At 37.5% G+C, this 14,696-nt stretch overlaps 2 protein-coding genes across 5 annotated transcripts in view; both read right to left on the reverse strand.

The window, feature by feature from the left end:
• The window catches only part of celf3b (cugbp, Elav-like family member 3b), a 38,251-nt gene extending 29,938 nt beyond the window's left edge, over nucleotides 1-8,313 (reverse strand). For 2 of the 3 annotated variants that reach the window (XM_051130641.1, XM_051130639.1), the window contains exons 1-5: nucleotides 7,967-8,313; nucleotides 4,623-4,692; nucleotides 3,867-3,925; nucleotides 3,225-3,638; nucleotides 2,100-2,348 (exon numbers count right to left, since the gene is read on the reverse strand). In XM_051130641.1, coding sequence (XP_050986598.1) covers nucleotides 2,100-2,244 — 145 coding nt within the window. In that variant the 5' untranslated portion in view covers nucleotides 2,245-2,348; nucleotides 3,225-3,638; nucleotides 3,867-3,925; nucleotides 4,623-4,692; nucleotides 7,967-8,313. Of the gene's footprint in view, nucleotides 1-2,099; nucleotides 2,349-3,224; nucleotides 3,639-3,866; nucleotides 3,926-4,622; nucleotides 4,693-7,966 lie in introns of those variants that run through there. The other variant, XM_051130642.1, reaches the window with a different exon arrangement.
• A 1,779-nt stretch (nucleotides 8,314-10,092) lies between these two features.
• Nucleotides 10,093-14,696, reverse strand: part of adamtsl4 (ADAMTS-like 4) — a 53,909-nt gene continuing 49,305 nt past the window's right edge. For both annotated transcript variants that reach the window (XM_051130629.1, XM_051130628.1), the window contains exons 13-17: nucleotides 13,796-13,969; nucleotides 13,509-13,688; nucleotides 11,414-11,593; nucleotides 11,182-11,326; nucleotides 10,093-11,100 (exon numbers count right to left, since the gene is read on the reverse strand). In XM_051130629.1, coding sequence (XP_050986586.1) covers nucleotides 10,970-11,100; nucleotides 11,182-11,326; nucleotides 11,414-11,593; nucleotides 13,509-13,688; nucleotides 13,796-13,969 — 810 coding nt within the window. In that variant the 3' untranslated portion in view covers nucleotides 10,093-10,969. The remainder of the gene's footprint in view (nucleotides 11,101-11,181; nucleotides 11,327-11,413; nucleotides 11,594-13,508; nucleotides 13,689-13,795; nucleotides 13,970-14,696) is intronic.

Raw genomic sequence — 14,696 nt, forward strand, 5'->3', positions numbered from 1 at the left:
TGTCATTGTTAGAACAGCCAAGGATCAGCAGTCTCTATGTAAAACTGATCATGCAGACCAAACCATAAGTGGTAGAGACTTGGAGGGACTGTAGTACTCACACCGCCAAAAATGTGACCAAGGCTCGACCCTTTTGGCCTGATGGGGGCGCTACAGCGATCAAAGGTACAAAATCACTCATAACTCCTAAACCGTCAGTCGCAGGCTTACGTGTCTTATGTCACTGGAATAAGATTCCACTGTGAGCCTGGTGAAATTTTCTGGCATTTTGGATTTTTTGCAAAACCTACTTTTGCGAACTAGTCCTATAGGTTTTCACCCAATTGGACTAAATGCAGAAAGATTTTCTGGAGAGTGAATATCAATAATTGTCGAAAACTCTCTTACCCTCGCAAAGGGACGCCAAAACGTTTGAAAGGGGAGAGCCCACTTTTAGTAAAATGGCTATAACTCCTGAACAGAATGAGATATCGTTGCCAAACTCAGAACACTTATGTAAGAGCTCAATCTGAGGTCACAGGACAAAAATCCTGGAGCTTGGCTATTTGGTGGTGCTTATAAGAGGAAAAAAACTTAAAAAACAGCTATTCCTACACAACCATTTATCCTATCAATATTAAAATTGCTGTGCACGGTCTTGGTCCAACAGGGACATTTGTGTATCTCAAAAAAACATGGCTGCCATGAAGTTTGAGCACTTATTAGACAAGGTTAACGGAGGCTGATTGAAATGAAAATTGGTGGGCATGTTTGGCTCATGGCCCCAATGATCTGTGGGAAATTTGAAAGAAAACGGCCACTGGGGGTGATATCGCGTTTTTCAAGGGTGTAAACGATTGTATGTTGTGCGTTTTTTCACACATACGCACGATATAAAGATATAAACAACCTACTTTTGCGAGCTAGTCCTAGGTTTGGAAAAAAAAATGCAGTTCAATTCTCTAGACTCTCTAGGTCAATAATTATCAAAAAAATTTTTTGGATTTTTCCTTTGGGAAGCTTATTCTAATTTACCCAAAATCCTACAAAATCTAAAGGAAAAGTCAAAACTTCACGAAACCTTTTGAGTACATGTGACAATTGATTCTAAACAAGCATGCAACATTTTAAGGCAATCGGACCACAGCTAGTGCTATAACAGTTATAAATGCTAAAAAACATAATATTTTATGGTAGATAACCTGGATTCGAGAAAAAAAGCTTTTTAAAATCATTGATTTAGGTGGGTACAGGCTTGCTCAATAATGTCTTTTTTTGTAAATACCCAGCACTGTTAACATCAAACCCATCTAATGCCAGCTCATATGATTTGAAAGCCACAGTGAAGATTTTCAGTGAGTAACCACTTACTCATCATATGACATCAGAGAACTATAGTGCATGAGTCATGATGATGACCAATTCTTGGATCTTGACTGGCCTTAATCGGTATAAGATCTGCACGCTTTCTAAATACACAATTTTCTTAAAAATTCATCTTCAAAATTCATATTTTTTATGCATGAGTGAACTATTCCCTTAAGGTCTTTTTTCTTTTATCACCTCAGTGGCCTTAAACCACTGACAAATCCACATGATTAAATCCCGGTCGAGCCCCCGAAAAGGGTTCATTCAGCCGACACGAGTGTAAGCAAACACCCAGAACAGAGTTACACCGCAGAGTGGAAACCTAATACTTAACCACAGGGCACAGAAAGCAAACGAAGTTCATGAAGACAACAACAGAGAGATGGTGAGAGAGCTTTCCTGGTATATACAGTTTAACGTCCTTTTTATAGTAACACAGAACTCATGCTGTGCACCGTCACGCTTGAAGCCCCTGCAGGCGTGTGCTGCTGCTGCTGTCCTCCACATCACAGCCGCCCAGCCCATGACAGAAACATCACACATATACTATAATAAAATGCACTGCATGACCCTGTTTGTGGGTGAGTTAATTACAAACACTCCAGAAGCTAGAATGAGTCACATTCAGTGTGTAGCATGAGCATGCATATGAACACCACTGTGAAGAAAGGGTTAAATCACACTGTTTATTTAAATACGCTCTACACGTGCGAGTCGTGACTGGGAAACGCTCAGCCCCTTCCCCTCCTTACCTTTGTGCACGCCCGTGTACTTGTCCTTGATCACAGTCAGCTCGTAGATCTTGCCGAACTGCTCGAAGATGGGCTTGAGGTCCTTCTCCTCCAGATTGCGCGGGATCTGCCCGATGAAGAGTTTGATGGCGTCGGGCTCCTTCATTGGGTCGATGATGTGGAGAAAGTCAGAGGCTCTGGCTGGGTCAGGACGCGAGATGAGCGTGCGGAGAGTGAGCGGCAGAGAGAGGATGGAGGTGTGGATGGTGCCTGCGGAGGCGGGGTGTGATCAAAACAATGAATGAACGGATGACTGGATCTTCAAATTAAGCATCGTTTTTGAGATTTCTATGTCATATAAAACCTTACTGTGAACTGTTATTCTATGTCAATATTAATGCATTATCTATCATGAAATGATAATATAGACATCTCAGTTAATGCTCTTTTATAAACACAATATGTGTTTTTAACATGTACAAATGAACACTAACCAAGATTAATAAATGCTGCTTGGTATTGTTCATTGTTAGTTTATGCTTATTATTGTATCCAAAAGTTACCAATACTGGTACTGTAGAAAGTAAGTAAATGTACTGTGTGTTTAGTTTTTAACCCTAAAATCCCTTTAAAATGACTTCATTGGTGTGACTTATGATTCATATTCATCCGACTTAAATGAAACCAATTAGATTACAAAAGATTGCATCTTTCATTATGATTCTTTCCATATTAAAACATAAGCACACTGGACAATTTCACCAACTGACAATTTCACAGATAAATAAATGAACAAAAAAGCACAAATTATGCATTATAGCTCTGAGTTCTGAACAATAACGAGAAACAAGAAAACAAAAGCTCTTGCGTTTGTCAGTAATTACAGCAATTATACAAATCACAAATAGTCACTAAATGGCACTAAACGCGTTCAACAGAACAAAGGCCTCTATGATTTGCAGAATGATGGCAGATCTTTCATAACGCAGATGAATATAAATAAATACAAGAGCATGTAGAGTACGAGGGCATCCTTTGTTTAGGCGGCGGAGGCTGTGGAGCTCTTTGTCCGCCTCCGTTAACGGATAACGGTCCACGTTCACACGAGAGGAACACACACACCGATAAAGAGTGAAAACAGCTCACCTGGAGGTGTTTATTACCCCAGTCTTCGGATGACTCCTCTGTAGATCCGTTCTGCGTCTTGAGAGATGCACGCGTGACTGTTTCCCTCCTCCGGCTGGCGCTCGCTGTCACTCACAGTCTCTCACACTCCGTTTCGTTCAACCTCTCTCGTAAAATCACAGTTTCGCCCAGTTTCTCTGCTATAATGTCTTGATATTAATGTAATTGTGTCGTAAGCTATAAAATAATGCACTTGAAATATTCTGTCACAACACATGTGTTACTGCGCTTATCTCATTCATCGCGGTTTACTACGTGTTTGTTCTTGTTTCCAATTAATGCTGCTTAGGTGTGACGTCACGCCGGTGTCTCCCTCTCACGAGCGCTTGACAAGCTCGTGATGTAACGGGCAGGGAACGTCTGCAACTTACAGCTCTGTTGAAACAACACAGACTAACATTTCAGCTAATATTATTACAAAAGATAAATTATAGCATAAATTATGCATATTTGATCATCCTGCAGTGCAGTACAGCGATAAACCAGGTGTTGTTATACTCTTCCACCCACAAATACAATAGCACACTCTGAATGACTTAAAGCTATTGTGGTTACTGAAAACGTGGTGACATACAGTATGCAGTACATAAAAAGAATACTTACCTTTCAGACCCTTTTATTACATTTTGAGGAATTTTAAGTCTCTTAAAGAGACAGTTCACCTAAAAATAAAAATTTGCTGTTAAAGGTGTCATGACAGATTTTTTTTATTATTATTTTAATGTTTCTTGAGGTTTTCTTATAATTAGGGCTGTCACACGATTAATCACGATTAATTAAAAATAATTCGCATACAAAATAAAAGTTTGAGTTTGCCTAATATATGTGTGTGTACTGTAATTATTATGCATATATAAATCCAAACACATTTGTGTATATATTTAAGAAAAAATTACAAGAATATATATTTATTATAATTTTTATATAATTTATATTACATATAAATAAAAATATGTTGTACATAAATAACATTTCTTTTAAATATATACATTAATTTGTGTGAATTTATATACATCATAATTACACACAGTACACACATATAGGTAACTTTTATTTTGTATGCGATTAATCACAATTAATCATTTTACAGCCCTACTTATAATGTTATTAGAGTTTTTTGCACAAAATAATTAAATAAATAAATATGTGAAAAAATTATTGTTTTCCACCATAATTCTGACCCTCTGTTTTAAGGGACAGGTCCTTTAAGGCTTGTCAGTAATTGGCTACTGTTATGATTGGCTAACGTCATTGCATAGGAAATGGTATCAACACCCCCTCGCTACTGCATGTGAGTTTTTTGACAACATGATAAAAACGTTAATTTCCAGACAAAGCATAATGAAAAAATTTACTTACAGTTTGTGATGCAGCTGCAGTCAGATTTAGTACCGCTTCATCTTTCAACAAATGTTTCTTCGTGAACTTTCTATGACACAAAACAAAATGCTCCGATCAATGATCCAGGATGCCATTAAAAATAAACTATCCACTTGTTCCTTACATTTGGATCCTTATAATATTTGTACAAAGACACGAACAAGCTGTTTAAACTAAACGCGTCAAAGCAAACGTTCTTTAACTCTATTTGTCCTACTGACGACAGACTTGAGCATGTGGACTATGTCAGAAAGTGAATGTGCATTTGTATACTGTATCCAGTGTAGACAAGATAGCGGCAGTGATTGTAATCTCTATTTACTTTTGGTGCAACACTTGCTTTAAGCGTATTCAAGCGATCAACCTTTAGCGACTGAACGCAAGTGGGCGGCCTATGTGAGAAGATGGCTATTTGTCGATGCCTTGCTCTGGAGGCAGTGTTTATGCAAAGCCGTTTTTGGAGCTCTATTAAATAAATGACAAAACAAAACAGCGCATCTTCATTATGGTTTTTCCTGTATTAAAACATAAGTATACAAAAGGGATGTCGACTGAATATTTTATAAATAAATAAATGAACAAAAAAGGACAAATTATGCAAGCTCTTGATGACAGTACCTTGCTCTGAAGGCAGAGTTTATGCAAATGTTTGTGCCTGGGTGACCGGGTGAATTGTATATACAGTTGTGCTACAGATGATAGATAAAGAGTAGAACAGAATAGAATAGAATAGAGTAGAATAGAATAGAATAGAATGAGATGCCGGGATGTACTGAGATGTACGTGGTAACAAATAAATATAAGGTTATTGCACATATTTTTATTGCAAAATTGGGGGGGGGAGGCGGGGTATATAATGTATATTGCCCGAGGGAAGAAACTGTTCTTATGTCTGGCTGTCCTGGTATTTGTGGCTCTGTCGCGCCAACCAGATGGCAAAAGTTCGAAAATAGGATGACATGGATGTGAGGGATCCAGAGTGATTATGGTGTTGAAGGCTGAACTGAAGTCCACAAACAGGATCCTCACATAAGTCCCTGGTCTGTCCAGATGTTGCAGCATGAAGTGCAGTCCCATGTTCACTGCAACGTTAGCGCCACAGGTCTGTAGTCATTAAGTCCTGTTATCTTGGGATTCTTTGGTACGGGGAAAAGATGGGGGCCAGCTGATCAGCACAGGTTTTCAGACAGGCTGGTGTCACATCGTTTGGGCCTGGTTCTTTTCTTCTTTTGTTCTTTCTGAAGACCTGGCGCACATCTTCTTCACTAATCTGAAGTGCTGGAGGGGGGAAGAAGGGGTTTGTTGGAGGTGTTAATGGTTGTGTAAGGAGATGGTCAGAATAAATGTGGGGGGTTTCAAATCTACAATAAAACTCATTCAGGTCTTCAGCAAGCTGTTGATTCACCTCAGTGCTGGGGGATGGCGTCTTGTAGTTTGTGATGGCTTTCAGACCTTTCCACACTCTGGCTGGGTCGTTTAAAGCGAACTGATCTTCTAACCTTTTTGCATAGGTCCTTTTAGCCGCTCTAATCTCCTTGTTCAGTGTGTTCCTGGCCTGATTGTACAAGACTCTATCCCCTTCCCTGTAGGCATCCTCTTTGGCCTGACGAAGATTTCTGAGTTTTGCTGTAAACCATTGCTTATCATTTTTGAATGTTAAATAAGTCCTGGTAGGAATGCATAGATCTTCACAAAAACTGATATAGGATGTTACAGTCTCTGTGAGCTCATCCAGATCGGTGGCAGCAGCTTCAAAAACACTCCAATCAGTCCATTCGAAACTCGCTCTGTTTCATTGGTCCATCTTTTTACAGTCTTCACTACAGGTTTAGCAGATTTAAGTTTTTGCCTGTAGGTCGGTATAAGATGAACCAGGCAGTGATCAGAGAGTCCCAAAGCTGCCCATGGGACAGAGTGATATGCATCCTTAATTACTGTGTAACAATGGTCCAGTATATTACTGTCTCTGGTGGGACATGTAACATGTTGACTGTATTTTGGCAGTTCACATGAGAGATTAGCTTTATTAAAGTCCCCGAGAATGATTAAAACAGAGTCTGGGTGTTTTTGCTCCATGTCTGCGATCTGATCGGCGAGTTTCTGTAAAGCCAGGCTTACGTTCGCTTGTGGTGGAATGTATACACTTACGAGAATGAACGAGCAAAACTCTCACGGGGAATAGAACGGCTTACAGTCAATGAAAAGCGCTTCCAAATCGAACAGACCGATGAGCTGCCGATATCAGCATGTGTGAAGAGAACACTTGAATGAAGGGGCCAAATAAAAGTTTTTATGGTTTTTCATCGTTTATGTAAAAAGGTGAGCTGAAGAAAACTAGTTTATTCAGCTTATATGCTTTAGACACAAAACATTCACATCTCACATCATTGTTGCTTAAATAATATAACTGCTTATGCTTTTTGCCATTGTGTGATTACATGAACAAACTGATGTAATCCAGTTCTTTGAAATGAAGGTCTGATAGAACCAGTTAACAAAAAAGAATCAGACTTCCTGTTTGTCTGAGGCTCTGGATTACAAGTATTATTATTGTAAATAATGTTCAGTTCCTTGCACAGACCTACCGTGGCGTTTCTTGAGACTCAATATATCGTCAGGAGCCACAGGTATTAATATTGCCTTGCCTGTAAATGCTTTTTTTAACTCTCAAAATGCCAGTAGCCATTGACTTGCATTTTTTAAATCACCAAGGTTTCAGCTGAAAATCTTCTGTACTGTTCTACTTAAGAAAAAAGTCTACTTGGATGATGTGAGGGTCAGTAAATTAACAGCAAATTGTCATGGGTGAACTATCCCTTTATCCCTTTAATCTCGCACACCGGTAATGCCATAAAGTGTTAGTTTGTGTTTTAGATGAGATTGTGTTATTGGTTGACACTCCCTGAAGCTCCTATTGTTCTCGCCTTGAGCTCTGACCGTGGTGCTGAACGCTTCCCACGAGCGCGCGCTTTACAACTGCTGTCAGTCCCAGATTATCACGCGTCATTAACTTGTGTATACAGGCAGCTCATCGTGTTGCAATTTAATGTTAGAAGATGAATGGATGAAAAAGCCTTTGCAAAACAGATAAACACGCAACTTTAAAATATTAATTTAATTCTGTATTAGAACGTTATGTTGTTTGACAGCCTACAAGAAAGCTAATGAACCATATATGTCAGAATTTTTTTATTCCGCTTATTGTTAATAACATACTGCTGTTTCCGCCGAAAAGGTGGGACATTTTAACCCTTGCGTTCGCACTCGGAGCCCCGTGACCCAAATGCGCCTGGTGGGATGTGACAGATTTCAGACTGATTTACTGTGAAAAGGTCACCATCTGCCTCCAGTGGTCCCAGATCCACATCCCCGACCCCTCCTCTTCTCTTCTGAAGCCACACATTATGTACAGGCACATAGCCTGCATCATCTCAGGCAGGCCTATGAAATAGATGGTCTTGGGCAAAGATCTTCTTTGATAACAGATGATTAGAACAAAGTTGTTGTTTCTCACGTGAACGAGCAAAGCGCGTACTATCACTCTGTCCTCTGCTGGTGAGATTGAAGCATTGCAATCGAATAGTATATATATGTGATGTGATTGTCAATGCATTTTAAATGCCATTTGCAAATAAATGACGCTAGAATTTTTGTTCACTTATTGTGCAATTATCGTTAACCTTAATAACGTTATGTAATAAACATTTTTATATTAACATTTAGTTAATGCTATGAAATCATCAGTTTAAGCTCTAAAAATTCTACACAGATGACAAAACAGTAGGTTTTAGGTTTGTTTATTATGAATAATAATTTTCGTAAAATCTGCACACACTGTTTATTCCATAACAAAGCAACATAAATGTATTGCAACAAGTTGATCTTGAATTTCCAAAGACAGTAACTAATCCACTGAAGAAAAAAAAATAAATTATATGTATTTTATCATAGATAAATAGCTGTTTCCTGTTTTATATATAAAAGCATCTTTTTATTCTTCTAAAGAGTATCTGCTGTCTAAACGTACGTGATAATATACATACAAAATATGTACATAAACTCTCAGACATGAAACACATGTGCACAAACAACACTCCCACACACACAAAACTGACTGCATTTATATACTAAAATGTAAAATTTTTTGCAATCAGATTTTTATCTCAGTCACGTTACTGAGATAAAAATTTGCCCCATCTCTGCTGTTACTCATTTATATATTTGATTGCTCATTGAGACACAGCTCATTGCATAAGGGATTGTAGTCACCTAGTGGTTATAGCTATGGGCTGGTAACAGAAAACTCACATGATCTAATGCTAGAGAGCATTTTAACCCTATTTTGTTCCAGGGTTTGGGTTTTGCATTGCAGCTGACTTTGGCTGAAATCACTATACTGTTTGCATATGTAATACACAGTGAATAAACTACACAAATAATGCTGCGCTAAATGCATTTTGCCTGCGCATATATCCATAGCAACCATTAAGGCCTTATATTACACAATACGAAATGCACAAAAAACTGCTTGGTGTTTTATAATAGTGACTTAAAACCGGTAATGCTATTGTGTAATGACCATATTTTAAAGGAATAGTTCACCCAAAAATGAAAAAATAGCAGAAAATGTTTTTACCCTCACACCATCCAAGATATATATATATATATATATATATATATATATATATATATATATTTTTTTTTTTTGTTCATGGAACAGATTTGTAGAAATGTGTCATTCCATAACTGTCTCACCAATGGATCCTTTGCAGTGAATGGGTGCCGTCAGAATGAGAGTCTAAACATCTGATAAAAACATTGCAATAATCCACAAGTAATCCACACCACTCCAAGACACTCCAGTCCATCAGTTAACATCCTGAGAAGACAAACACTGCATGTTTGTGGGAAACAAATCCATCAAGATGTTTTTAACTTCAAACCATTGATTCTGCCTTAAATACCTCTTAATGTCCATAATCCATAATGACGCTTCCTCCATCTGAACCAGGAGAGAAATATGCTTAAAACTTAAATAACGGACAAGATGTTAACTGATGGACTGGAGTGGTGTGGATTACCTGTGGATTACTGTGATGTTTTTATCAGATGTTTGGACTCTTAATTCTGACGGCACCCATTCACTGCAGAGGATCCATTGTCCTGATGGCCTGAAGGTGAGAACGTTGTAAGCAAATGTAAATTTTTGGGTGAACTATTTCTGTAATTTATAATGTGGGCAACCAATAAAAACAGCCAGAAATAACAATAAAGCCAAAAAAAACATCACAAAAACGTCACAAAAAATGACAAAAACATGAAGCATCAAAATGACTGATATACATTCAGACAAAACCAACCAAGAGAATAAAAACTTAAACCAACACAGAGAGCTGACCATGATGCTCTTCCTCTCTTTATAGCTTAACAACCATGTACGTGGACTAGATTCATAGTAGATTTCCAGATTTCTGTTCACACTGCTCTCACATACCATCTGCAGGACTGACTGCCAGCACTAAATGTGCTATTTTTAGACAGTCATAAGCACTTATGCTGTAGTATTTATGTCCTTAAGGACCATTTAGAGGACTGAGACAAGACCAAAGGGACTGTGTTTGAGGGGACAATCAATGTTTACATCAGCATGTATCGCTGCTCAAGTTTGTATGCAATAATTATGTAATTACAATGCATGTTCATGATTTAAATCGGAAAAAAATTTCTCTTTTTTACTTACTAACAAAAACAGTACGTTTTTAGTGCTAATGCAACATAATTACATGTGACGGACGCATCCTTTATCTGCGTGTCTTATCATTCTTTGGTCGCACAACTCATAAACCGAATAAATGAGACGGAATACTAGTTCAAATTCTGTTTCCACTGACTTAAAGCGAACAGAAACCATTATGAAACTCTTCATGTGTGATGAAAAAAAGCACAATGCAACTTCTAGAATTGTTCCCCGATATCTTCATATACGTGTCCAGATTGTGGACCTGCGACATCAGTGCATTTGTTTAAAGATCATTTAAGGAATGGTTGAGTATTTGACAGGATAGTGTACTAAACAGTCCTAGCACTGACTTTTCATCAATGGGGAAAGAGCTATCATTTGTGAGCCTGTGTAACATTTGAAAACTTTCTCTTCAAAGGGATCCTGATCTCAGCTCAGTTCAAGTTGGAGTTCTCTCCTGAAATTCCTTTTGAACCTGAACGGCCTCTGATTGGCTGTGATAGAACTATGACACGATCACTGATTGGCTGAGTTTTGGCTCTAATGGTGAATCTCTGAAGCTGACATCTCTGTGACTTGTGCAGGGTTAATGTCTTTTGGCCCGCTGAGCACTCTGGGTGCAGGACGCGCAGCAGGCGGTCTTATAGTAGGAGTAGACGCAAAGTCGAGCCTGGACCACCGTGACGCAGTTATGCCGTCTGTCCTTACAGTTCTCGTCTACAAAGAAACAGATGGAAATAGAGAGAGTGGTTATGATCTGTCTCATCATACAGAATGCAAAAATACTCTCACACACACCTTCAAAGGGACTGCAGGGTATGGTGTTACAGGAGCGCTCATGCGCAGGCTCTGAGTCCAGATCGCAGGCTGTGCTGTGCTGTTTGTCAGCCGTGAGGCACCGCACCTCCCGCGTCTGCTTGCCTTCACCGCAGGACCGAGAGCACTGGACAGACACAGAGGAAAAGTCAGTGACAGCAGAGAAAGGGAAAATCTGCAGGACAGATTCGTGGACAGATGAAGTCGTCCTCACCGTGCTCCATTCGGTGGTGAACCACTGTGGTTTGCAGGGCTGCAGTTCACACGGCTGCACGGGAGACGGTTTCTCCAGGTGGGAGCACTCACTGGCAGCACTCACGGAAAAGTCACTTCCCGTCTTCTTCACGCAGATGATGTCCCTGCGCTGGGTGCCGTTTCCACACGCTGCATTACACTGTTCAACAGACCAGAATCCAGAGACCATTACCACAGCTATTACATTCTATCCTATTACATTCTATACCATTCTATTCTATTCATCTTTATACTGTGCAACTTTACTCTGTTCTATTCAGTGTTATTCTTTTTTACACTGTTGTGCTCTATTTGTTTTCTTTATAGTTTAACTTCAGTTTGACACTGTTCTACATTCACACTTATTGAATTGAATTGAACTGAATTCAATTCTATTCTATTCATCGTTATTCTATGCAGCTTCTTTTTGTTTTATTCTACATTGTTCTATTTCATTTTGCACTTGCAGTTTATTTAATTTAATTTAATTTAATTCCTTTTCATTTTAATTTTATTTTCATTCAATTTCTATTCTTCTTTATTTAGTTCTATTTTTAGAATGTTCTAACTGGACTATTTTAACTTTATTCTAATTGGTTTGATCTGTACTATTCTTTTATTTTATTGTAGACTGTTCTACACATAACTATGTTGTATTCTGTTCATCTTTATTCTACTCTATTCATCTTTCATCATTCTATGCCACTTTATTCTGTTCTGTTTAACAATTTCCTATTCTACATTGCTCTATTTTATTTCATTTTGTTCTACTTAATCGTATTCAGTTTTATTAGACTTGTTCTGTACTTGTCTATGCTATTCTATTCAACATTGTTCTACATTTAACTTTGTTCTATTCTATTTATCTGTATTCTATGCAATTTAAACCTATTCAGAGATATTCTATTTTACATTGTTGTGCTGTATTTTAGAAGATTCTAACTGAATTATTCTTTATAATTAAACTAGGCTCTTTTACCTTGATTCTATTCTATTCTATTCTATTCTATTCTATTCTATTCTATTCTATTCTATTCTATTCTATTCTATTCTATTCTATTCTATTCTATTCTATTCTTCTATTCTATTTGTTATTCTAAGCAGCTTCGCTTATTTTACATTCATTCTACATTTGTTTTATATGTTCTATTTCATTTTTAATTTGCATTTAATTAAATTTAATTTAATTCCACTTTATTAGATTTTAATTTGGTTGTATTTGATTGTATTCTACATTATTCTGTTCTATTTTTAGAAGGTTCTTGAATTATTTTAACTTAATTTTACATTGTTCTATTGCATTTCCTTTTTTTTCAGTTTCATAAGACTTGATTAAACTTGTTCTGTACTATTTGGTATTCTATTTTACATCGATCTACATCGATCTACAACTTCTTGTTCTTCTTCTCTTTATCTGTATTCTATAAAATTTTATTTTGTTCTATTCAATGTTATTACATTCAGCTTTTTTCTATTATATTTTATTTAGGTACATTTAAATTTATTAGGTTTCCATTCTACATTATTTTTAGAACAGTAACTAACTTAATTCTAATTGTCTGGTTTTGTTCTATATAATTCAAGTATTCTATTCTAAATTGTTCTACATTTAATTCGTTCTATTATATATTTATTCTGTGCAACTTTATTCACTATTCAGTTATTCTATTCAATGTTGTTCTATTATATTTTGTTCTATGGATTTAGTTGGTTTTCTTTGTTGTTATTCTATTTTTAATAAACTTTATTCTAATTTACCTGTTCTGCACAATTGTTTGTTATTTTGTAAAAAAATGTATATTTAACATTTTTTAATAAATTTGAATTGAATTGGATATTTAACTTTGTTCTGTTGTAATCATATTAATTTTATTAATATTAATTAATTTATATTCTTTATTATACTATTTTGGAATGTTCTAATTGAGTTATTCTGAACTTTATTCTAAATGACTTGCTCTGCTCTGTACTATTCTGTTATGTTTGATGTATATAATATATATATATATATATATATATGACTTTAACATTGGGATATAATTCATTGGTATTTGCTGTAGGCAGACGGCCCTCACCTGTCCCCAGGGTCCAGTGTACCAAAGATGGGTGGGTGTACAGGGACCCCCATTACAGGCCTTCATATCAGCCGGTTTCTCCGCCACACACTCCACTCCTCCGTCTCCTTCTCTCCTGCCTCCACCGGTCAAACACACCACCTCTCTGCGCTGGACTCCAGGCCCGCACGTCGCAGAACACTGACAGAGAGGGACAGTGAAACATTTCCCACATTTCCTACCTCTAAATATAGAGTTTAATGAAATGACCTGAATCTAAAGCATAAATCTCACTGCTCAGTACTCACAGTGTTAGTCCAGTCTGTGAAGTACCAGTTAGTGACACAAGGACCCATGTGACAGTCCTCAGAGCGCTGTGGGCGGAGCCTGTCATTGCACTCCCTGTCATTCACAGTGTTTCCATGGTCACTGACGCAGCGCACGCTCCGGGTTCTCTTTCCCACTCCACAATCCACTGAGCACTGTCGGAAACAGACACATTTACATACACACGCAGACAGCTCAAACACGGCTATGTGACCAGACTTACACACACTTACTTATAGACTACAGCAAAACCACATATTTTCTAAATCAGCCGGTCCATGGGTTGCCTGAACAACTAGCCTGAATGAACTATTCTGACCATATCGACACATTTCATAGTAGGAATTAACACAAGAAAAGAATTTGCATTTAAAAACAGCTACAACAATGCAGAGGTCTCGATTCACACGACACACTTTTAAAACTTGGACTATTTTAACTTGACGCAGCATCTTAAAAATGCAATGCTTGAGGCGGAACAAAAACTAAAAGATGCAATTCCCAAAAACATCCATCTGCATGTGTACAGCTGCAAAGGAGCACTGACCCTTACGCATCCATAGGGACATTTCTGTCTTTTCCTTTGTTTTTGGAATTTCAAATTTTCACCCTCATTTACTTTCATAAATCTCTTGTACACTATGTACAAAAATGGTTACACTCAGGACCTTAAGGACAAAAATGTCTCACAATAACATGAAACCTAATGAAATGGCAATATCTATTTCCAGTGCCATTTAAGCATAAAATCGTGCATTCTTTGTTAATAGGCTTTCATTCTGTGGGCAAGTGTTTAGAATTTGTATGGTTTTTATTGGCCATTTTCTCAGGTTTGGCCTACGAAGCAAATACTTTCGTATCTTTGGTACATCAGAGTGTGGT

Source organism: Labeo rohita, chromosome 16 (genome assembly GCF_022985175.1).
Source record: "Labeo rohita strain BAU-BD-2019 chromosome 16, IGBB_LRoh.1.0, whole genome shotgun sequence".
Classification (NCBI taxonomy): Eukaryota; Metazoa; Chordata; class Actinopteri; order Cypriniformes; family Cyprinidae; genus Labeo; species Labeo rohita.